This window comes from Myotis myotis, unplaced genomic scaffold (assembly GCF_014108235.1).
Source record: "Myotis myotis isolate mMyoMyo1 unplaced genomic scaffold, mMyoMyo1.p scaffold_m19_p_12, whole genome shotgun sequence".
NCBI classification, from domain to species: domain Eukaryota; kingdom Metazoa; phylum Chordata; class Mammalia; order Chiroptera; family Vespertilionidae; genus Myotis; species Myotis myotis.
In genome coordinates, this window is record NW_023416316.1 from 4,358,606 (window position 1) to 4,380,470 (window position 21,865).

General features: G+C 54.3%; 2 protein-coding genes across 2 annotated transcripts in view; both read left to right on the plus strand.

Moving 5' to 3' along the window:
* FAM102A (family with sequence similarity 102 member A) overlaps window positions 1-16,782 on the plus strand; it is a 34,893-nt gene extending 18,111 nt beyond the window's left edge. The window contains exons 2-11 of the mRNA XM_036329552.1: window positions 5,968-6,088; window positions 6,312-6,341; window positions 8,422-8,538; window positions 10,218-10,264; window positions 10,351-10,508; window positions 12,329-12,433; window positions 12,511-12,706; window positions 13,115-13,236; window positions 13,332-13,401; window positions 14,114-16,782. Coding sequence (XP_036185445.1) covers window positions 5,968-6,088; window positions 6,312-6,341; window positions 8,422-8,538; window positions 10,218-10,264; window positions 10,351-10,508; window positions 12,329-12,433; window positions 12,511-12,706; window positions 13,115-13,236; window positions 13,332-13,401; window positions 14,114-14,159 — 1,012 coding nt within the window. The 3' untranslated portion in view covers window positions 14,160-16,782. The remainder of the gene's footprint in view (window positions 1-5,967; window positions 6,089-6,311; window positions 6,342-8,421; window positions 8,539-10,217; window positions 10,265-10,350; window positions 10,509-12,328; window positions 12,434-12,510; window positions 12,707-13,114; window positions 13,237-13,331; window positions 13,402-14,113) is intronic.
* A 2,290-nt stretch (window positions 16,783-19,072) lies between these two features.
* Window positions 19,073-21,814, plus strand: DPM2 (dolichyl-phosphate mannosyltransferase subunit 2, regulatory). Its single transcript, XM_036329556.1, has 4 exons — window positions 19,073-19,234; window positions 19,452-19,541; window positions 20,310-20,412; window positions 21,163-21,814. Exons 1-4 carry the CDS (start codon window positions 19,232-19,234, stop codon window positions 21,219-21,221), a joined length of 255 nt encoding a protein of 84 aa, XP_036185449.1. The 5' UTR covers window positions 19,073-19,231; the 3' UTR covers window positions 21,222-21,814.
* Window positions 21,815-21,865: the final 51 nt, after the last annotated feature.

The following is a 21,865-nucleotide window of genomic DNA, read 5'->3' on the forward strand; positions in this document are numbered from 1 at the left end:
AGATTCCAATACATAATCCATTAATCAGTTGATGGACATTCGGGTTGCTTTTACTTTTTGGCTATTATGAATAATGCTGCTGTGAACATTCATGTACAAGTTTTTATGTGGATGTAGGTTTTCTTTTATTTTTTTATTTTTTTAAGGTTTCAGATTCAATTCTTTTATATATATATATTTTTTTTTTAATTGATTTTTTTTTTTTACAGAGAAGAAGGGAGAGGGATAGAGAGTTAGAAACATCAATGAGAGAGAAACATTGATCAGCTGCCTCCTGCACACTCCCTACTGGGGATGTGCCCGCAACCAAGGTACATGCCCTTGACTGGAATCGAACCTGGGACCTTTCAGTCTGCAAGCCAATGCTCTATCCACTGAGCCAAACCAGTTAGGGCGTGGACGTAGGTTTTCATTTCTCTTGGATAGATACCTAGGAGTAAAATTGCCAGGTCACATGGTAACTCTATATTTAACCTTTTGAGGAACTGCCAGACTGTTTTCCAAAGTGGTTACACCACTTTACATTCCTACCAGCAGCGTCTGAGGGTTCCAGCTGCTTACACTCTTGCTAGCACTTCACTTGTTATTATCTGTTGATTATAGCCGTCCTAGTGGGTGTGAAGTGGTAGCTCATTATAGTTTTGATTTGTGTTTCCCTGATGACTAATGATACTGGGCACCTTCTCATGTGCTTATTGGCCATTTGTATGGCATCTTCAGAGAAATGTCTATTCTGATCATTTGCCCATTTTTAATTTGGTTTTTGTCTTTTTATTGAGTTGTAAGTCCTCTTTATATATTTTAGTTACAAGTCCTTTATCACACATGTGATTTGCAAATATTTTCCTTCATATTGTAGGTTGTCTTTTCACTTTCTTGATGCTGTTCTTTGAATCACAAGCATTTTTTAAAAAATATATTTTATTAATTTTTTTACAGAGAGGAAGGGAGAGGGATAGATAGAAACATGGATGAGAGAGAAACATCGATCAGCTGCCTCCTGCACACTCCCTACTGGGGATGTGCCCGCAACCAAGGTACATGCCCTTGACCTGAATCAAACCTGGGACCCTTCAGTCCGCAGGCCGACGCTCTATCCGCTGAGCCAAACCGGTTAGCGCGAATCACAAACATTTTTAATTTTGATGAAGTTCAACACGTTTGTATCTTTCTTTTGTCACTTGTACTTTTGATGTCATATCGGAGAAACCATTGCCTAAGCCCACATCACAAAGCATTACTCCTGTGTTTTTGTCTAAGAATTTTATAGTTTTAGCTCTTAAACATAGGTCTTTGATTCACTTGGAGTTAATTATTTTATGTGGTCTGAGAAAGGGGTCCTACTTTGTTCTTTTGCATGTGATATCCAGTTGTCCCAGCAAAAGACTTCCCCCCCCACGGGCACCCTAGTTGAAAATCAGTTGGCCATAAATGTGAAGGTTTATTTTCGGACTTTCAGTTCTATCCTATCGACCTGTGTATCTATCCTTATGCCACAGCCACACTGTCTTAATTATTGTTGCTTTGTAAAAGTTTCGCAGTCCAGACATGTGAATTCCTTAATTATGTTCTGCTTTTTCAACATTGTTTTAACTATTCTGGTCCTTTGATTTTCCAATGTTTAGGATCAGCTTGTCAGTTCAGATTTTTATAATGATTGTGTCAAATTTTTAAATCAACTTGGGAGTATTATTGTCTTAACAATTAGTATTAAACCTTTTGATCCATGATCGCAGGATGTCTTTTCATTTATTTAGGTTTTTTTGGTGCCCTTTACTACCACCCCCCCTCCTTCTGGTAGCCACCATACTGATGTCTGTCTGTGTCTTTGAGTTTCAGTTTTATATCCCACATATGAGTGAATTCAGATTGTCCTTAGCTTTTTCTGACTGACTTATTTCACTTAGCATAATATTCTCAAGGCCCATTCATGTTGTTGCAGTGGCAATATTCCATCCTTGAGAAACCGCCATACTGTTTTCCATGGTGGTTGCACCAGTTTACGTTCCCACCAGCAGCGAAGGAGGGTTTCTTTTTCTCCACAGCCTCTCCAACACTTACTACCTGTCTTGTTGATTGTAGCCTTCGAACAGGTGTGAGGTGGTAGATCATAGTTTTGATTTGCATTTTCCTAATGGCTAGTGAAGTTGAACATCTTTTCCCATATCTGATGGCCGTTTGTATGTCTTCTTGGGAGAGGTGGCTATGCAGGTCCCCTGTCTATTATTTAACTGGATTGTTTGGTGTTGCTATCGTCCCATTCATTTATTTTTGCCTTTACTTCCCTTGTCTTTGGGGTCATGGGGTCAAATTCATAAAATGTTCTCTACGACCAAGGTCCATAAGTTTAGTATCTATGTTTTCTTCTATGTAATTTATTGTTTCAGATCTTATATTTAGGTCTTTGATTCATTTTGAATTAATTTTTGTACTAGATTACAGTTATTCTTTCGCACATGGCTTTTCAATTTTCCCAGCACCATTTATTGAAGAGTCTTTCTTTTCTCCATTGTGTGTTTTTGGATCCTTCGTCAAAAAATATTTGCCTATATACCTGTGGTTTTCTTTCTGGGCTCTCAGTTCTGTTTTATTAAAGGTCTGTGTGTCTGTTCTTCTGCCAGTACCATGCAGTTTTAATTATCATTGCTCTGTAGTATAATTTGAAGTGAGATAATGTGAAAACTCCAGCTTTGTTCTTTTTTCTCAGGATTGTTTTGGCTATTTGGGGTCTTCTGTGGTTCCATACAATCTGACAGTTTTTTGTTCTATTTCTTTAAGAAATGACATTCAGATTTTGATGGGAATTACATTAAATCTGAATATTTCTTTGGGTAATATGGCCATTTTAACAATGTTGATTCTTCCAATCTATGAACATGGAATATTTTTCCATTTTATTGTGTCTTTTCCAATCTCTTCTAATAATGCTTTGTTGTTTTTAGTATACAGGTCTTTCACATCCTTTGTTAAGTTTATTTCTAGGTATTTTATTCTTTTTGTTAATTGTTAGTATATAGGAATACAGTGGATTTTTGTACATTGATTTTGCATCCTGCAACTTTACTGTATTTGTTTATTGTTTCTAATAGTTTTTTGGTTGAGTCTTTAGGGTTTTCTATATACAGGATCATGACATCTGTAAAAAGTGACACTTTTACTTCTTCCTTCCCAATATGGATGCCTTTTATTTCTTCCTCTTGCCTGATTGCTCTGGCTAGGACTTCCAGAACTATGTTAAGATTGATGAGAGTGGACATCCTTACCTTATTCCTGATTTAGAGGAAAAGCTTTCAGTTTTTCACCAAGAAGATACAAATCCCTATTTAGATCTTGAATTTTTTTCAACAATGTGTTATAATTTTCCAAAGTATATGTTTTATACTTCTATTGTTAAATTTATACCTACATATTTTATTCTTTTTAAATAAAATATTCTTCATTTTATTGTGGATATTTGCTAGTACATAGAAATAGTAGATTTTTTTATATTGATCTTGTATCCTGCAATCTTGCTGAACTCTTGTACTAATGGTTTTTAGTGAATTCCTTAGGATTTTCTACATACAAGACCAAGTCAGCTGCCAGTAGAGATCATTTTAGTTCTTCCTTTCTACTACCATGTATTTTTCTCATTTGTTTGATCCTCACCTTTCTGTTCCCACTAGAGTGTAAGCTGGTCACCGCTGTAGGGCCAGTGCATAGAACAGGCACAGGCACAGAACTGGAGCTGTTATTTGATGAGTGAATGAGTGAGTGCAGCTGGCATGGCTGATGCCCCAGCCCAGGGCTCCTGCTTCCCTTGTGGCACCTGCTTCCTGAGGGCTCATGCCCATGTCTGTTGGGAGTTGGGGGCTTTTCCTTCTTCCCTCATCTCTAGCCCTGACCTTTTCTGTTTGTCCCAGTCTTGGGGCTGTGGGAGGTTGCTGGAGTTCACCCTCCTCACCAGGTTGGAGCATTCTGGTGCCTGAGTCTCTCTAGACCCCGAGTGTCTTCATCAGATAAGACACATCTCATTGACGGCACGCCCCCCCCCGCCCCCCCCCCCCAGATCCTTGCAGGGCTCGCATCACTGAATGCTCGCTCCCAGGTGCCCATGAGTGAGTGGCTGGTGCACCTGTTTTACTAGTGAGGGTGGAGAGGTCGAGCCCCAGCCCGAGTTGCACAGAGAGTGAGGGCTGTGCTCCCAAGACAGCTTGCCCTGAGTCCTGTTGCCCCTTGTCACAGACCTGGCAGGATGTGGGACAAGCCTTGGTCACATCCTCAATGCCTTGTGGAGCCAGCAGGGAGCTCCTCACAGAGGCTCTGCTCAGAGGCTTGCATCAGCCAAGGAGACCTACAGCACGTCTGCTTCTCACGCAGTCTCTTCCCTTCGCCTGGAACTGTCTCCCCACTGGCTCCTCCTCATTCTGCAGTTGGGTCTGAGCTTGAATATCACCTCCCTGCAGCCAGTCACCTTCCCTAACTCCCCTCCCCCTCTCCGGGTGACAATGAGTCATCACTGTCAAATGTTGGTCTGTAAGTCCACTGCAGGGCCCAGTCCCCTGCCAGACTTTCCCGGCTCCGTGGCCTATGAACCCAGGTGTGGCTCATGGCTCTGCAGTCGGACTGTCCTGGGTTTGAATCCTGCTTTGTCAGTCACTGGGGATGTGATCTGGGCGGTCTGTTGTTGCCTCAGTGCCCTCAGCTGCAGAAGGGGGTGGCATACAGCCTGCCTGCCAAGGTTGCAGTGTTCAGGAGATGCGCATCCTGTGCCGACCCTCCACCCTCGGGCCCCAGCCTGGCAAGTCACCCGACTCCTCAGGTCTGGGGTGTGGCGCGGTCACTTCCTCGCTGTCGGCTGTCCGCTGGGCCACTCCTGTGAGGTGGGATGAGCCTGGAGATAATGTCTCTCCTGCCGGCCCCTTCCTTCCTGCGCACAGGTTCTGCCAGACAGGCTGTGGGGGACGCGGGGATGCTGCACAGGGGTGCAGAGCTCATCTCTTGACAAGTGCCGCCGCCGCCGCCCCCAGCTCCTGCCAGGGCCCCCGCAGCAGCTGGGAGAGGCTCAGATGAGCTGCTTCCCTCAACTCCCACTCACTCCCAGGGCACAGAGCGCTTCCCTCTTAAGTGGATTCTGAATTTGGGGCTTGGTCATGCCCCTCAGGCCCAGGAAGAACTTGGGGGCTGCAAGGACAGACCCCAACTTAGTGTCAGGAGAGCTACGGGCCCCGAGTAGTGTCTTAGACCTGGGGTTGTGAGGGTTTAATGTGTGGCGCCTGAGCCAGGCTGCTTGGGTTCAAGACCCTGGTCTGCTCTGCCATCTGTGGGCCTGGGGCTAGGGTCTCCGCCCCAGAGTTCTGGTTCCTTTGAATGTGGGATTGGATTAGTGCTGCCCTCTGGGAAGGGTTGGCGTGACCATGGCTGGCTGGCCCTGGTTTGTAAAGCACATGGGACGTGCTGTGTGAGCATTAGCTGCCACTGTTGTTACTAGTGGTGAAGAAGGGGACTCTGGAGCCAGGTGGGCCGGCTTAGGGCCTGCTGCTTCCTGGCTGGGTGGTACCGGGCAGTTTGCCTAGCCTCATCTCTTCACCTGTAAAATGGACTGGTAGTCCAGCCTGGGAACACTACTGGGAGGGTCACTTGACATGGCCAGTGGGAGGTAATGGCAGTGGAAGGAGTCACCCCAGGCCACGGAACAAGGGGGCGGGCGCACAGCGCTGGGAGCAGAGGGAGGGGCAGCTGCCCCCAGCCTGACCTCGCCCGCCTTGTGTCTTTCATTTTTTATGGCATATTTTTGTTTTTACAACACTTACACAAGCACATTCTTGCTATGAAACTGCAGCCACTTTGTGATACAAAGTGAGAAGCGAGAGCGCCCCTTCCTTCCTCTTCCCCTCCCGTCATCGCCTCCCTAGGGGCGAGTCCGGTCCCTCCTGGTTCGCTGGGCGTTGGCCTGCATCTGTGCTCACCTGTCTGTCTGGCCCGCAGGGAGGAGGTGCAGGAGAACTGCGTGCGGTGGCGGAAGCGGTTCACCTTCGTGTGTAAGATGAGCGCCAACCCGGCCACTGGCCTGCTGGACCCCTGCATCTTCCGGGTGTCGGTACGCAAGGTGAGGCTGGGCTTCGGGCCGGGGCTGGGGGTGTGGGCCACTGCTCTGGTGGCTGTAGCCCGTCCCCTGGCTTGTCCCCCTCAGAGATAATGGGTCACTCTGCTTCTTTTCTTGTCCTCCTCCACTGGCGGTCACTTTTGGGGGGGTTGGGGAACTGGGCAGACATATGAGGTCCCTTGGATTTCCTACTCACCCTGCTGCTTATGTCTGTCTCCCTGTGCAGGAGCTGAAAGGTGGGAAGACTTATTCCAAGGTGAGTGGAACTGTGTGAAGGGCTGGTGGGATGGGATGGGGGGACAGGCGTGAAAGAAGCTCCCAGAAGAACCTCCAGCCTCATTTCTGCCCCAAACAGGAGACACTCAGCCCTACAGGAGATGTATTTTTTTTGGAAATATCCTCTATTGACCGTCTTTGCAATTCACAAACACACAGCATATGTTTGCTGACGTCCATAGAGTGCAAAGGGTAGTTTATGTCCCCTTCCTCTCCAGGCCCCTCTCCCATCCCAGCATTGGGATTCCTTAGGACTGTTCCAGGCCTTTTAAGAAAAAAATGTTATGAAATATATCACACACACAGAGCAGTGAGTAAAATGTTCGATATAGTTCAGAGAACTGTAAAACGAGCACCTTACGTGAGTCCTGTGTATGTGCAGGCAGTGTGGCTTTTAACTACACAAAAGGGACCTGTTTTAACTACACTAAGTGGATTCTGCAGCCTGCTGCTTTTCTCGCCAATATGTCACGGGCATGTTTTCATGTCATCACAAATTCCCTTTTGCTTTAAGAGCAGCGGTGTCCCTTTGTGTGGCTGGGCGACGGGTGACTCAGCCCGTCTCCGTGTTGCATGTGTGTAGTTGCTAGGTTCTCACTGCGCCCACAGAGCTCAGCCCCCACATTACAACCTTTTTCACTGGGCAAGGCAGGAGAAGACGGTTACCTCTGGTCTTGAATAAGCTTGCTCTGCCCTTAAAGCCCCTTCTCTATGGGGACTCACAGCCCACCCTCTGGGGCTCCCCAGGGAGGTAGCATGTTGCGGGGGGGGGGGGGGGGGGCCTCAGTCAGGTCGGAGGGGAAATGCCTTTGCCTCACCTCACCCTGTGCACAGGGCGTGTCCCTTCCCACCAACCAGAGCTCAGGAAGCTCTGGGCTCTGGGCTGTGCGCTCTGCCCTGGCTGCTCGCTCATGTGCCTCTCCAGGGGCAGAGGGCAGCGTGGCCAGAACCGGCCTGTGGAAGGCATCAGAGTGGAAATTTCTCCTCCTGTTGATTCACGTGGGTGAGGACAGCTGCCCAGCCAGGAAAGAAACTACCAGAAAACAGCTGGAGCATCCTACGTCCATCCGGCAAATGTTTGTCATGCGCTAGCACGCGTCAGACCTGCCAGGCCCTTCCCTTCCTGTTCTCCCATCAGCCGTCCACACTGGCTCAGCACCTGGACACAGAGGAGGAAACTGAGGCCCAGAGAGGTGGCAAGACGCGAGGCTGGTCAGGCCTCGTTCAGGCTGGTTGTGCTGGTTAAGCCTCCTGGGGCCCTGCCCATGTCACTTCCTCTCTGAACCGGCTTCCTTGTCTGTAAGATGGGGCTCACTGAGTTGATGGCGGGACTGGAATTTGATTTTAGTCCTTGATTCTGGCACCCGTGCCCCAAAGTCTGCAGGAGAGACTTGCACGCAGCAGGTGCTCAGTAAACGCCCGCGTTGGTTTGGTTGTCCCCTAAGTTCTAATCCCAGCATCCCCTCACCTGAGCCTCTGTTGCCCCTCCAGGTCTGTCAGAATTGGCTTCCATCTAAAAGGCCTGAACTCACAGACCCTGTTCTCGTACTTTCTCCACTTCCTTCCCCATCCCTGCTCCTCTCTCTGTATCTGAGGACCCTCACTCCAGCCTCCAGGAGGGGCTCCTGCGCACCCTGCAGAGGGCCCCCTCCCACCATCCCAACGCCAAGTTCCCACGGGATTTCCCTCCCCCTGCCCGCTGTCCTGGCAGCTCCCACAGCGCAGCCTTGTTTCCCGGGGAACAATGTGTCTGTGTCACAGACAACAATGTCCTTTCATCTCAGGCGCTGCCCCGGTGCACTCTGGGACACAGCACAAAGGGCGCTTTGTGTGGCTCAGGGATGTGAGCTCCTGGCTCTGCCACGTTGGAGCCGCCAACCCCAGCCACCAGCCCGGCCTGTGTCCTTGGATGCAGGTTATGCAACAGGCAGTCTGGGCTGTGGTGTGTCCCAGGGGCTTTGCCTGCCTCTCCCCCTTCGCCAAGTTAACCCTTGTGCTGCCAGCCCGGCACCCACACTCCCTGCAGCCGCCCACAGTCTCCTCTCCTCTCTCCCTCCCAGCTGGGCTTTGCCGACTTGAACCTGGCTGAGTTTGCAGGCTCAGGCTCCACCGTGCGCTGCTGCCTGCTGGAGGGGTATGACACGAAGAACACCCGCCAGGACAACTCTATCCTCAAGGTACTGGCCCCGCTGCCTCTTCTGTCCCCTCTCACCCTGGGACCGGGCAGCCCTGTTCCTCACCAGATTCCCTGGAGGGTTGTTAAAAATACAGGTTCTTCCCCTGGACAGCAGTGAGGGAGACTGGGAGGATGTGGGTCCTGGGTCAGGAAACCACCATCCAAGGCCTGGGTCTGCCACGGCCTCAGTTTCCCCATCCATAGTCGGGGGCTAGACCCCAACAGTCTCTTTAAGGGTTTGGTGAGACCAGCCTTGCTGAGTGCTGCCACCTCTTGTCTTGTGATGCCTGACAACAGCCCCGTGGGGTTCGGGGTGTATTATTAGTCCCCGTTTTGCACAGGAAGCAGTTGAGGCACAGGTTAGATCACTAGCCGGGGTCACAGCAGAGCTGGGACTGAGACCAGTCAGGTCCTCCCATTGCCCCACATGACATGAGGCAGCCTGAGGTGAAGCATCGTGACCGGAAGGACCTGCCGCCCCTCCACCTGGCTTGCTGAGGGCGGCTGCTCCAGAGACCCACGTGTAAGCTTCCGGTGGCGGGGCAGCTCCCTCCCCCTGAGCAGCTGCCTCCTTGGCCTCTGGGGACAGAGCTATCTGGGCATCTGCCACCTGCACACCTCTCTTCCTTGTCTCCACGCCCTTCCACCTGGCTGAGAAAACAGCCTTGCCCTAACTGCACCTCTGCCGGCCGACCCAGTGGGAGCATGTGGTGCCAGGGCAGAGCTGGGCCAGCAGTGGTGGGCAGAGGCTCTGGGGTCTCCCAGACCCTGTGCAGAGGGAATCGGAGGCACCGAGAAAATATAGGCTAATTGTGGTGGGAGCTGGGAGCTTTCAGCCTCGCCCCAGTGGGCCCATGCATCTCAGGCCAGATCAAGGGCACCTGAGGGGCAGGTGGCCTTGGCTTCAAGGCCTCAGCCTGTCTCCAGGGTCTTGAGCAGTCGCATCCTCCGAGCCTGGGTCTCTTCCCTCCGCTACAACCTGGCACCGTCACCTCCTTTGTAGGCTGCTATCGTGGCCAAAAAAATAATCCATAAATTTTTTTAAAAAGCTCCTCAACCCAGTGGTCTTCTTCTTTTTGTTGGTGGTGGCTGGGATCTGAGCCTCTTTCCCACCTGTCATTCCATCTCAGCCCAGATTTGGGAACCCAAACATTGCCTCGTTTGGGCCATTGCCAAAATCTTTGCCCAAGTGGATGTTAAATTCTTAAGTTTCTAACAGGTTTTTGCTTTATTTCACTCAAGAAACTTTCACTAAGCCCCTGCCCTCCGTGTTGGACTATGAACCCCCTTCTCACCGGGCCGGCTTCTCCAGCCTCCTTCCTTCTCGCGCCCACTCGGAGCCCTGGGCACTGAGGGTGGAGAGTGACTGTGCGGTCCTACCGTGACGGCTCCCAGTCGGGCTGTAGTTTTGAAGTAGTGGTAGCTGGCTTTTGCTGCTCAGTCGCTCCCAGCCAGGTGCTAAGCCAAGTGACCCTCATCTCGCAGCATCCTCTCCTCTATCCCATGAAGCAGATGTCAGGCTCAGTTCTGCCTTCTGCATGGCTTCCCCAGGGCCAACAGGGGGCAGAGACGGGATCAGACTCTCAGCCCTGTCTGAAGCCAGAGCAGGGAGGCCCAGGAGTCCAGGCGCCTGGGCTGAGTGAGTGGACGTGGTATGGCTGACTTCTCCTTGTCTCACAGGTCACCATCGGGATGTTCCTGCGCTCTGGAGACCCCTGCTTCAAGACGTGAGTGTGGGTGCAGGCTGAGGGGTGGGGGCTCAGCTGACCCCAGGACTGGGGCACACAGTCATAGTCCTCTCTGTCCTCCCAAGGCCGCCGTCCACTGCCAAGTCCATCTCCATCCCAGGCCAGGATTCCTCCCTGCAGCTGACGTGTAAGGGAGGCGGGACCAGCACCAGTTGCAGCAGCACCACCAACTCCCTGACAGGGTCCAGGCCCCCCAAGATCCGGCCCACCATTCTCGGCTCAGGTACCGTTCCCTACCTGCCGCCTTACCCTGCGCCTCCCTTTACCTCCGCGGTGTCCATGCTTCCATTAGGCAGACATTGTGCAAGCCCCTCCCGTGTGCCAGCACCGTGCAGTGCCCTGGACAGAGACTGACTGTGGTGTCCCTGACTACGTGGCCCTCCCCATCTAGCAGGAGAGACGGGTGTCAATCAGACAATAAGTCAAGGGCATGTCTACCTACAGAGAAAGAGCCGTGAGAGAGACACGGAAGGCATCTCTCTGGGGCCAGGGAAGTCTCCCTGAAGTGATGGCATTTGAGCTGAATCCGGGGCGTGGGGCACAGTGTTCCTGGCAGAGGGACGTGTGCTGTGAGCTTCTGTTCTCCCCCACCTGCTGCGTAACCTTGGCTGGCCATGTTGCCTCTTGGGCCTCAGTGTCCTCCTGTGAAATGGGATCAGCAGTAGTGACCACATCTCGGGCTGCTTGGGGGATGAGCTGAGCAAATGTGCGGCCTGGCCTGAGCAGAGTATGTCCTCTGTGGGCGGCCACTCGGTTATCCTCATTACTGACGTTATAAAACTTCAGACGAGCCTGCATCCCCAGAGGAGAGGCTTGGCGACTAGGAGAGGGGCGCCAGCAGGAGAGGAGGCTCTGGCCAGGCGGCACGTGGCGGCCCTAGTTTGTGTCGCAAGAGCAATTAGGGCACGGTGCCCGGGTGGCTCAGCAGATGTTTGCTGGCTTCTGCCCTCGGGGGCTGGCAGCAGGGAGGGACCCCTGATCTCAACGGTCAACTCCCTCCACTCCCACTTTTCCTGGAGACCCAGCCAGTGAGCCCAGAGTGGAGAGCTGGGGTGCTTGCTGCCTCAGCCTGGGCTTGCGCTTGGGAATGCAGGCTTCCCAGCATTATTACTTCCTCCAGCTTCTGGGTATGTGTCCCCAGAGCAGAGATCTGGGGAGCAGGCCACCCCAGTACAGATAAGGCTTTTGTGCAGAGTAGCAGAGATGCCTCTCCCAGGCAGCGTGGAGTATGAGCCCCACTGCCTCTGTGGCTGGTTTTCTCTACCCCTGACCCCCTCTGCAGAGACCCTGTTGGGGGCTTAAAAAGCCGCTTGACTTTGGGTGGGGACACAGGCCTGGCGTCCAGCTGGTGGCCTGGCTGTGCTCATCTCCAAAGAGGGGCTGGGCAAGCCCTTGCTTCCTGTGTTTACCGCAGGAGGCCTGGTGGGTGGTACCCACGGCCCTGGGTGGATCCCCCTAGCTCCCCTGCACCTTCGGGGGAGTGCTGGGATGTTAGTTTCGAAGTTGGGCCTCTGGGTGACTTGGGACAGGGCTGTCAGCCAGCTCCCCGCACCCTGGTTTGCTTTATTTTAGCTGCATTGACCGGAGCTCACAAGCTTCAGGGCCTTTGCCTTAGTTCCCTCCGGACGGCCCTTTGATGCCTTATCTGCCGTGCTTCCTCCCACGCCTCCTGATGGTCTCACATTAAGGCCACTGCCTCAGAGAAGCCCTCCCTGATCTCAGGCTGGCTCAGACCCCACACTGCTCTGCACCACTCACTGAAATTGTGGGTCATGTTTGTTAAATATTCTTCCTCCCCAGTGGCCTGTGACAGACACCCTGTCTCCTGTTCACAGCACCCAGTAGAGCACCCTGCATGGAGGCGGACCCTGACAGATATTTGTAGAATGAATGACCCTGGGTTCAGATGGTGAACTGTTGCTGGGAGCAAATTGCTGCTCCTACTAACGCCAGTTTACATAGTGTCCCTCCACCCCACACCCCGCCAGACGCAGTGAGGGGACGGACACCACTGGTAACCCCTGCCCTCTCCCTGCCTTCCAGGGCTTCCAGAGGAGACAGACCAGAACCTGTCCAGCCCCGAGGAGGTGTTCCACTCTGGCCACTCCCGCAACTCCAGCTATGCCAGCCAGCAGTCCAAGATCTCTGGTGGGTGCCCGCCTGGCCCATGCCCCTGGCCTTCCATATTGCCCGGCTCCCTGGTAATGCACGCCCCTTCCACCCAGGCTACAGCACGGAGCACTCGCGCTCCTCCAGCCTCTCCGACCTGACGCACCGTCGCAACACGTCCACCAGCAGCAGTGCCTCTGGTGGCCTCAGCATGACGGTGGAGGGCCCTGAGGGTGGCGAGCGTGAGCACCGGCCCCCCGAGAAACCACCCCGACCTCCCCGGCCCGCACATCTGTCAGACCGCTCGTTCCGGTGAGTCTCACTGCTCAGCATTTTGGAAAACAGACCCCTCCCGGTGGCTCCTTGACGCTTTGCTTCTTTGCCTGTAACACGGGACACTAGGGTCCCTGCCTCAGGGTTGGATGCTGATGACTCAACCAGTTGATGTTCATGAGTTAGTCCTGACCTAACTGGCGCATGCGTGCTCCATCAGCGGTGCTGTGTATGACTTAGCGTGGCTTAGGTCCCTGCTAGGCCTCTCAGAGCCGCTGCGTCCTCCTCTGTAAGACCAGGTAATGCGGCACCTGCACAGCAGGGCTGCATGCGGTTACGTGAATACCATGTGAACAAGCGCTCATCCTGAGCGATGTAGGTAGCCGCTGCTGTCATCGCTGTGCCCGTTACTCCCCTGACTGTGTGACTCTGCCCGCCCTGCTCCAGGCGGAAGAAGGACTCGGTGGAGAGCCACCCGACCTGGGTGGATGACACGCGGATCGATGCAGATGACATCGTGGAGAAGATCATGCAGAGCCAGGACTTCACCGACGGCAGCAACACTGAGGGTGAGCGGCCCACACCGGGCGGGCTGGGGGGCCAGTGCCGCCTGCTCCAGGGGCTCCCGCCCTGCTCAGCCTCCGTCCCTCCTGTGTTCCCGCAGACAGCAACCTCCGGCTGTTTGTGAGCCGCGATGGCTCCACCACGCTGAGTGGCATCCAGCTGGCCAACAGGTAGGGATGGAGGATCGGGTGGGTGGTTCGGGTGGCCATGGGAGCGTGGTGCTGACCTGGCTTGGAATGCCTGCTCTTGCACCACAGTGTGGCCTGGGGCCAGCACCTCTCTCTGAGCCTCAGTTTCTCCATCTCTCGAATGGTGTGGACCTGGGACAATGCTCCGGGGTTGGCACTGAGGGTGTCAGAGGCAGCCTGGAAAGTGCTTCGCACAGAGCTGGGCACAGGGCGGCAGCTTAATAGTCTTTATTTTGGACCCTGCTTTCCCTTCCTCCTGGGTCTGGGAACCCCTCAACAGTGATGATGTATTGGACAGGTGTTTATTGAACACCAGGCACTGAGTGAGGTGCTGGGTATAGTCACAGATGGGGGGTGGTAGGATCAAACGTTGCCTTGAACTCTAGTTTATAGAAGGCCAGTGCCCTTTTAACCATTTATTTATAGTGCGCCTGACTCACTGAATGAACGAGTGGGTGGAGGAGATTCCCACGTGCAGGGTTGTACTGCAGGCTCTTCCCCCTGTTCCTGCGGGCAGGGTGGGAAGGTGCCCATTTAACATCCAGAGCCAGAGCTGGAGGAGAACTTGGCTGGGCTGCCCAGGGCCAGACCTGCCCCCTGGTGCTGCTCTGCTGACCCCTGCTGCCACGGCTCAAAATTGCACCTGCCATCTCCCCCTGGCCTCCTGGATGAACTGATCTGTCTCTTCCCACAGGGTCTCCTCTGGGGTCTACGAGCCAGTCGTGATTGAAAGCCATTGAGGAGCCGGTGTCCAGGCTGGAGAAGGGCCCCGCCTTTGCGGGTGTCCAGATCCGTGTCATTCCACGAGGGTCCTTCCCCTTTGGATCACCATCCACTCTGCATCTCATCTGTGCCTCCTCCATTTACTCCAGCCCACTCCTGCCCCAATGCATCATTCCATTGTCCTCCCATCCATGCTGGGACCTTCCTGGCCTAGGGCCTGGGCACCACTGTGAATATTCTTCTCTGAACCACTAGAGGGCAGGCCCATGAAGTAGGTGGGCAAGGCCAAGATGGCCAGGACGCCCTGCTGGAGCCCCACCTGGCCCCTCGATGAGGACATGCAGCTGCTCCTGCACACGCGGAGCTGCTTGTGGCCGAGGGGCCTCTTGCCCTGTGTCCCCACTCACTCTAGGAGCACCAGCTCAACATGCCCTGGCAGGGCTCTGTTCCATTGCCCCCTTGCCCTTGGGGGCCAGTTCACCCCCAGAATCCTGCCACTGTGGCCCTCTGACTGCTTAGTGCTTCAGCTATCCCTTCCTTGTGCCCTGGGGGACCCGCTGGCGGTCTCCTCCTGGGAGCCAAGACCTCAGACCCCTCCCACACTCCAGTTTGAGACTCCCTCCCCCAACGAATGTTCTCCTGCTGCCCGGGCAGCCTGCACTTTGCACATGCTTGTGTCCAGCACAGCCCCACCGGCCCTCGCCTGCCCTCCCTCTGATCCCTTCCTAAGGATTCCTGGGCACTGCCTGCTGTGCAGCCAGCAGCCCAGCCCTAGCAGCCCGGCTGGAACGTGGCGCCACCTCTCCTCCCTCCAGTTCGCTGCCGCTCAGGCCTGAGAGCCATGCTGAGAAAGGTCTGAGCTTCGAAGATGGTTCCCCTCTGCCCAGGGCTGGGCCCTGAGCAGCTGGTTTCTTGTAGAAAGCCAGGAAGGTGCCTCCCCAGCCCTTGGAGGTCTGGGGCTTGACTGGGCTGGGCAAGCACCACCCCTTTTCTCTCCCCTCAGGGTCAGCTGGCCCAGGCTGAGGCCACTGCTGGAGGGGCAGATGGGCTGGGACTGGACCAGCTGGAGCTGGCTTCCTGACCCCCAAAGCCTGACCCCTCCTCTGAAAGCTTCCCCTCTCTGGGCAAGGGGTCCTTTATGGGGGTCTCTGTGGGGAGCAGTCTGGCCCTGCCCCTGCCCCTCACTGAGCCTCCGCTCTGAGCACTTTCCTCCCTGGCCTCGTTACTTGCTTGAAGGTGGTGCTGGCTGCCAGCCAGGCCCGGACAGATCCCCTGCCGCTCCTAATTTCACCCGTTTTTGTATAAACCCAGCAGGCTGGTGTTTACCCTACACTTCTTTTCTTCTCTTTTCGCCCTTCCTTTTTTTGGGTTCGAAGTTAGGTATTTTTCCTCCTCCAGGTGAGGGGAGGTGGTTCTGTTCTCTGCCCCGCCCACTGACTGGTCCCAGCAGTGCTGGCGATCTGGACGGGGGCGGGTTACTGCTGCTCCCTCTGGTAGGGTGGGGGTGAGGGTGTCCTCCCCGGGCTGGGAGGGCCCTTGTCCTTCTGCCCCAGCTGGCAAGAGTTGGAGTCTTGGTCTTGGAACCTCCCAGCATTGGGCCAGAACATTTCTAGGATTCTGTTGTTTTTAATCACCTAACCCTTTCAGGAAATGAATGTTAGACCGTGCCTGCCGAGGCAGGATGGAGCGCTTGCTCTGGCTGGAGAAGGCTCTGGTCAGCTCTGTGGGTCCCTTCCTGTCCCGTCGACACCCGGCACTTTAAAAGGGGATTGGCTGCACTGTCTCCACATGTAGTGACCCCCAGAAGATGGGGTACCGCCCTTCCCCCCTGTGTCTGCAGGACCTCAGCCCAGTGGGAAGGTGTATTTGGTGTCTGATTCAGTTCTGGGGCTTTTGGGCATAAAACAGCTGGCTTCGGTGCTGGTGGGGAGACTCCCCAAACTAGGAACCCCAGCCTCACTCCAGATGAGGTCTGAACTTGACAGTCACCCCAGGAGACAGAGCCTGCCACATCCTCCCATGCCGGGCCCTGGGCCAGGGAAATTGGACTGCGAATTTGGCTATAACCAAATTAATGTTGGCTGGAGCTGGAGGCCTAGAGCCCTGGCCCCATCCCCATGTGGGAGCCCTCCGGTCCCCTCAAGCTCAGTGACTTCCCACTAGGCGCCCACAGCTCCTAGACTTAAAATTCTATAGAGAGAGAGAGAGAGAGAGAGAGAGAGAGAGAGAGGAATATATTAGAGATATTTTTGGAAAGGAATTGGTCTATGCAATGTCAGTTTGGAATCTTGGAAGACAGTTTAACGTTTTTACTGGGAGATTTAAAGAAAATAAAAATCTACAATATTTTTAGGTTATTATTTTTGGTCACCCCACAAACTGACCACATGGCATGATCTGCCAGGATGGAGAATGTCCACGTTCTTCTCTTGAGGGAGATGGGGGGGGGGGTGTCTTTTTTTTTTTAATTCCCCTCTTTTCTAACAGAATGTTGCCACCACCACACCCTGATTCAGTGGGCTGTGTTTGTATCTCTGTCCCAGCTTCTACTGTAGAAAATAACATTGTAAAGGGAAATCAGCCTAGTGTCAGTGTCTTGGTTTGGGGGGATAATTAAATGTTGCAGTTTTGTTTATGGCATATTGGTTCTTATTTATTTGTTTTGTCCACTTGACTTTGGGGTCAAAGACAGCATCAGATGGAAGCCAAGTGTGATGCTTTGGGGGATGGAGAAGAAGTAAGTGGCCAGGCTTCCCCAAGTCCTGGCTGAAGTCACGATTATTACCACCTTTATTACACCAGAGTGCAGGGGAGGGAACTGAAGCCCACAAGTGTGGTTTCTTGCCAGTCTCAGGTCTAGTAAGTGGCAGCTCTGACCTCAGAGCCCAGTTCTAACCACTGCTCTACGGGCCTCCCGGCACTCGGGTGTCCTCTAGCAAGTGTGCCCGGAGACAGAAAGCTATCTGTTTCTCAGCTGCAAATGAGGTTGTGGATCAAATGAGAAAGTTGGGTGTACGGCATGACCTACGGGAGGTCCCAAGCATGTCCCCACCCTGTCTAAATTTCCAGGCCTGGGCCCCTCGCTTCCTGCCCCGGTTTAAAGTTACAGAGGAGTCTGCACAAGCTCTGAGAAAGACAAGGCACCCTGGACCTTTAATGAGCTCAGAAGTGGCAGGAAACCTCACTGGCTTTGGACAGGCCAGGAGGAACCGGACTACCAGGCCTCATCCCTGCCGCTGCATTATCCCCACCCCTTCTCAGGGCTGATGCCCAGGCGGAGCCCCTGTAAGCCCTGGAGGCTGATTCTCAGTCCCTTCCTCCGTTCAGTGCACACCGGGGGAAGGAAATGCTGGCGCTCAGCTGAGCCCGAAGTCTGTCCTGAGACAGAGAGGGAAGAATTGGGCTCTCGGCCAAAAAGGGTCGCTCCTTTGGAACACAGTTTGCTAAGTGAAAAATGAGACTGCTCTGGGAGGGCAGTCCCCATAGTCAGAGAGGGGCTCAGACAACCCAAAGAGACAGCTGCTGCTAGAAGGAACATGCCCGGTTCAGGCCATGTCTCTGGGTGCCTCACCCCCACCTCCCCGATGCTATATTCCAAGGTCCAAACAGCCACAGAATCTTAAAGCTGGTTGGTTGATTCAAAGCTACTTTGTGCGAAGCCCCTTTCTAGGCATTGGAGATACAGCAGTGACCACAGACTCCACCCTCAGGGAGCCCAGAGTCAGGGGGGCCAGATCAAGTTAATCGGATCATAAAAATGTGGTGACAGCCCTAGCCGGTTTGGCTCAGTGGGCAGAGTGTCGGCCTGCGGACTGAAGGGTCCCAGGTTCGATGTCTGTCAAGGGCACATGCCTAAGTTGCGGGCTCGATCCCCAGTAGGGGGCGTACAGGAGGCAGCCGATCAATGATTCTCATTGATGTTTCTATCCCTCTCCCTTCCTCTCTAAAATCAACAAAAAATATATTTTAAAAAATTTAAAAATGCGGTGACAAGAGTCATCATGGAGACGCATGAGGCTGTGGAGCACAGAGGAGGGAACGAGCCCTGTCCACCTGATGAGTGCGGAGCAGCTAGCCCCCGAGGTGTGGGAAGGCGGAGTTCCAGACCCCAGAACTGGAGGACGCCGCAAAGATCAAGGATGAGGCCCCACCTCCCCCCGCTCTCGAGGAAAGGGCCTCCAAGCCTGGGCGGGAGCTGCAGACGCTGCCGAAGATCTGTCTGGGCTGCTGCTTGGCGGTCGCGACACCCAGGAGAGGCGGGCGGTGAGGAGAGGGAGGGTCACCCTGCCTCATCCCTGCAGCGAAGGGAGGATAGGGAAGCCAGGGGGCCTCGATGGGGGTTTCTGGCCGGGAGCAGTCTGGCCCAGCCCCTGCCCATCACTAAGCTTCTACTCCGAGCACTTCCTCCCGACAGCCAATCGAAACCCTCCCCATCCTCCCGACAGCCAATCGAAACCCTTCCCATCCTCCCGACAGCCAATCGAAACCCTCCCCATCCTCCCGACAGCCAATCGAAACCCCATCCGCGGGCTCGGGCCAGCCCTTCCTCCTTCGGGGAGTGACCGTTCTCTGTATCCTCCCTTCCACAGACTAGTTAGGGTCCCGGGACCAGGAAGTAGGGCCCTAGGTTCCGGTGTTGGCTTCGCCTCCGACTCGAACTGTGATCTCCTGCAAGACCTCGCCCCTCTCTGAGTCTCATTTTCCCCACCTGAAAAGTGAGACTTCTGCGGCCCCTCCCCCCCCCCCCCCCGCCCATCCCGCTCAGGCCTTGGGACTTTGGGATTTTTAGAAATGGACTTTTCTTCTGGGGCGGGTTCGACAGGGCTGAGGCCACGAGTACCGGGCAGTCTGGATTCTCAATTCGGTCCCAATACCTAGGAAGATTCAGGAACAACTTGTCCCACCACGCTCTTGAGAAACTACATTTCCTGACATGCAAAGTGAAGAGGCGGCGCCTGCCTTTCTTGGACATTGTGGGCCTGGGCCGGCGTAAGGACTACGGTTCCCAGCATGCCATGCGGCCGAAGGCCAGAAGGGCCCGGATCCGGAACCGGATGTGGCTCGGTGCTCCGGCGTGGAGCGCGGGGCAATGGTGAGCCTGCGGTGGGATGTCGGGGTTGGGGATCCCAGGTCTGTGATGGAGACGGGGCTTGGGCCATCGAAAGCCTGATTGCTCTCCCGCCGGCCCATTGTACGGATGAAAACGCCGAGGCCCGGCACTCTGTGCCAGCGTAACAGGCTGCGACGCCCCCTCCGTTAGTACACCGAAGTGGAGTCGCTTCGTCAATTGAGCCCTTCCTTTTCTCCAGGCCACGGGGACGGACCAGGTGGTGGGACTCGGCCTCGTCGCCGTTAGCCTCATCATCTTCATCTACTACACCGCCTGGGTGATCCTCTTGGTATGTGTACTTACCCGCCCCCGCCCGCCTCCATTCATGGATCTTGCAGCTATTATGTGTCAGGAACGCTGCGAGGTGCCTTACCCGAATAGCTCATGAAATCTCCAGAATAGCCCTACAAGGAAGGTGCTAGTGCCGTCCCCGTCTTATAGATGAGGAAGCTGAGGCTCGGGAAGAAGGGTTGAGGCCAGGACCATATCCTTAACTGCTACACCGATCCTGATCACTGATCCTGATTGGCTCTGCCTTTGATGGGAGGGCTAGTCCTGGTTATCCTGCTGGCGCCTGGGCATGATGGGTCCCCATGGATTTTGTGAGGGCCTTAGGAGTTGGGGGGGGGGGGGGGGGGGTGCGGTTGTTACTGCTTAAGAAGGGCAGTGCGTTTGGAAGGCAAAGTCTTGCAGAACTTGGTATCCTTTGGAGAAAAATGTTAGTAAAGAAGAGCTTGGAGCCCAGGTTGGGAATCACTCCAGGCTTCCTCATGTACCCTTTTCCCCCATTAGGCTGTGAGGGCCTGAGAGCAAGCCCTTTATCCTGTTCCCTGCCGGGTCCCCAGCACTAACTTAGGGCAAGTGCCCAGTAAACAACTATTAAATGAAGGAAGGAAATGACCCAAGGCACCCAAATAGCCATCGTCTTAAAGAAAAGCAAATGCTGTCCCAGTGGTTAGGGTGCGGTCAGCCCTTGAGATGGGGGAGGTGGATGGTTGGGCTTGGGGGTGCTGGGCAAGGCGGGGAATGCTCACCAGAGCTCTGCCCTGGATGCCAGCCATTCATCGACAGCCAGCATGTCATCCACAAGTATTTCCTGCCCCGAGCCTATGCTGTTGCCATCCCACTAGCTGCTGGCCTCCTGCTGCTCCTGTTTGTGGGTAAGTCATCATTCCCGTGAAAAGGGCATTTGGGGGGGTTGGCGGGGGGGGTCATGATCCTCTCCCACCCTGACCTTGCTGGACATCTGCTTAAGGCTCCTCGCCTTCACTTCACCCTGGGGGTTTTCCTGTCCTTCCCTCAGGGCTACAATCACTCTTCCAGATGCCTGGGGCTCACTGGACTCTACTGGGATGTCTCCCCTTTTCCTGCTCCCTCCACTACCACCATCATTGCACTGCTCACACCTTAATCACCTCTCACCCCCTTGTCACCCTGGCGCATGATTCCTGCACCTCTCTTGTCTCCCCTGGTTTAGAGTTTGGGCATGCTAGGACTATGTCTTCATTATTACTGTGTCCTCAGCTCCTACTTAGGCCATGGCACTAAGCTGGTGCTCAAGAAAGTGGTTTGGATGGGTCAAGAATCACATGACTCGATGATGGAGTGGGTGGGTGAGTGGAAGCTAGATGTTGAGTGGGTAGGCGGACAGGTGGTCGCTGGTGAGAGGGAGAGTTGGGCGGATCTTGTATCCTGTAGAATCTGAAACACTAAATGCAGCCAATGGCTGGTGGTAAGCACTCAGGGATGTTTGTTGAATGAATGTGGGCGGATGTGTGGTTTGAGGGATGACTAGGGAGATGACCAGGTGGCCTGGAGGATGGTTGGGGAGGTTCTTGACCCCATGTATGGGTCACTCTGCCACGCTGTGCCCTGGATCTTACCTGGCCTTTCTGATCTGTATATTCCAGGGCTGTTCATCACCTATGTGATGCTAAAGAACCAGAAGGTGACCAAAAAGGCTCAGTGAGGGCCCAGCGAGGATGCGGCGGCCTCCCTATGGTGCATACCAAGGGCGGGCCACACAGGACCTGTGCAGGCACTGCAGCCCCTCAAGCATGGCTGCCTTGCAGACACCCCTGGGGATGAAGCTGTTCAGGACTCACCCTGACTGACCAGAACCCCCACTTCTCTTCTGCTCACTCTTCCAGAGCCAGGAGGAAGTACCTGGAACTCCCTTTCTCCCCATTCTGCCTCAGGGCCTGAGAGATACTGGTCCTCCCTACCTCACTTTCAGACCCCCTGTCACTTTTTCTTCTGGGTTCCACCCTCTTGCCTCAGTTTCCCTCCTGTCACAGGCTCATGTTGGAATTGGCACGTTTTAAGGCATCGCGTGGCCTCTCCCACCGCATGTCCTTTTTCTCCGCGAAGGCAACTTTCTCGGGTCTGACACAGCCAGGGACTCCCCAGGACTTCTTGACCTGGAAAGCTTAGGGGGAGGACCAACAGGTCTTGGGACCACTGGGCACACTGGGCCCCCAGATCTTCTCATAGGGTCCCAGCCCCTCAGCCCTAGCACTGGCCCACTGGGGAGAACAGAACAATAAACGTTGATGGTGTGTTTTTCTCTGTGCCATCCCTGACCAGGGGAGCTGGGCTCTGGGGGCTGGAGAG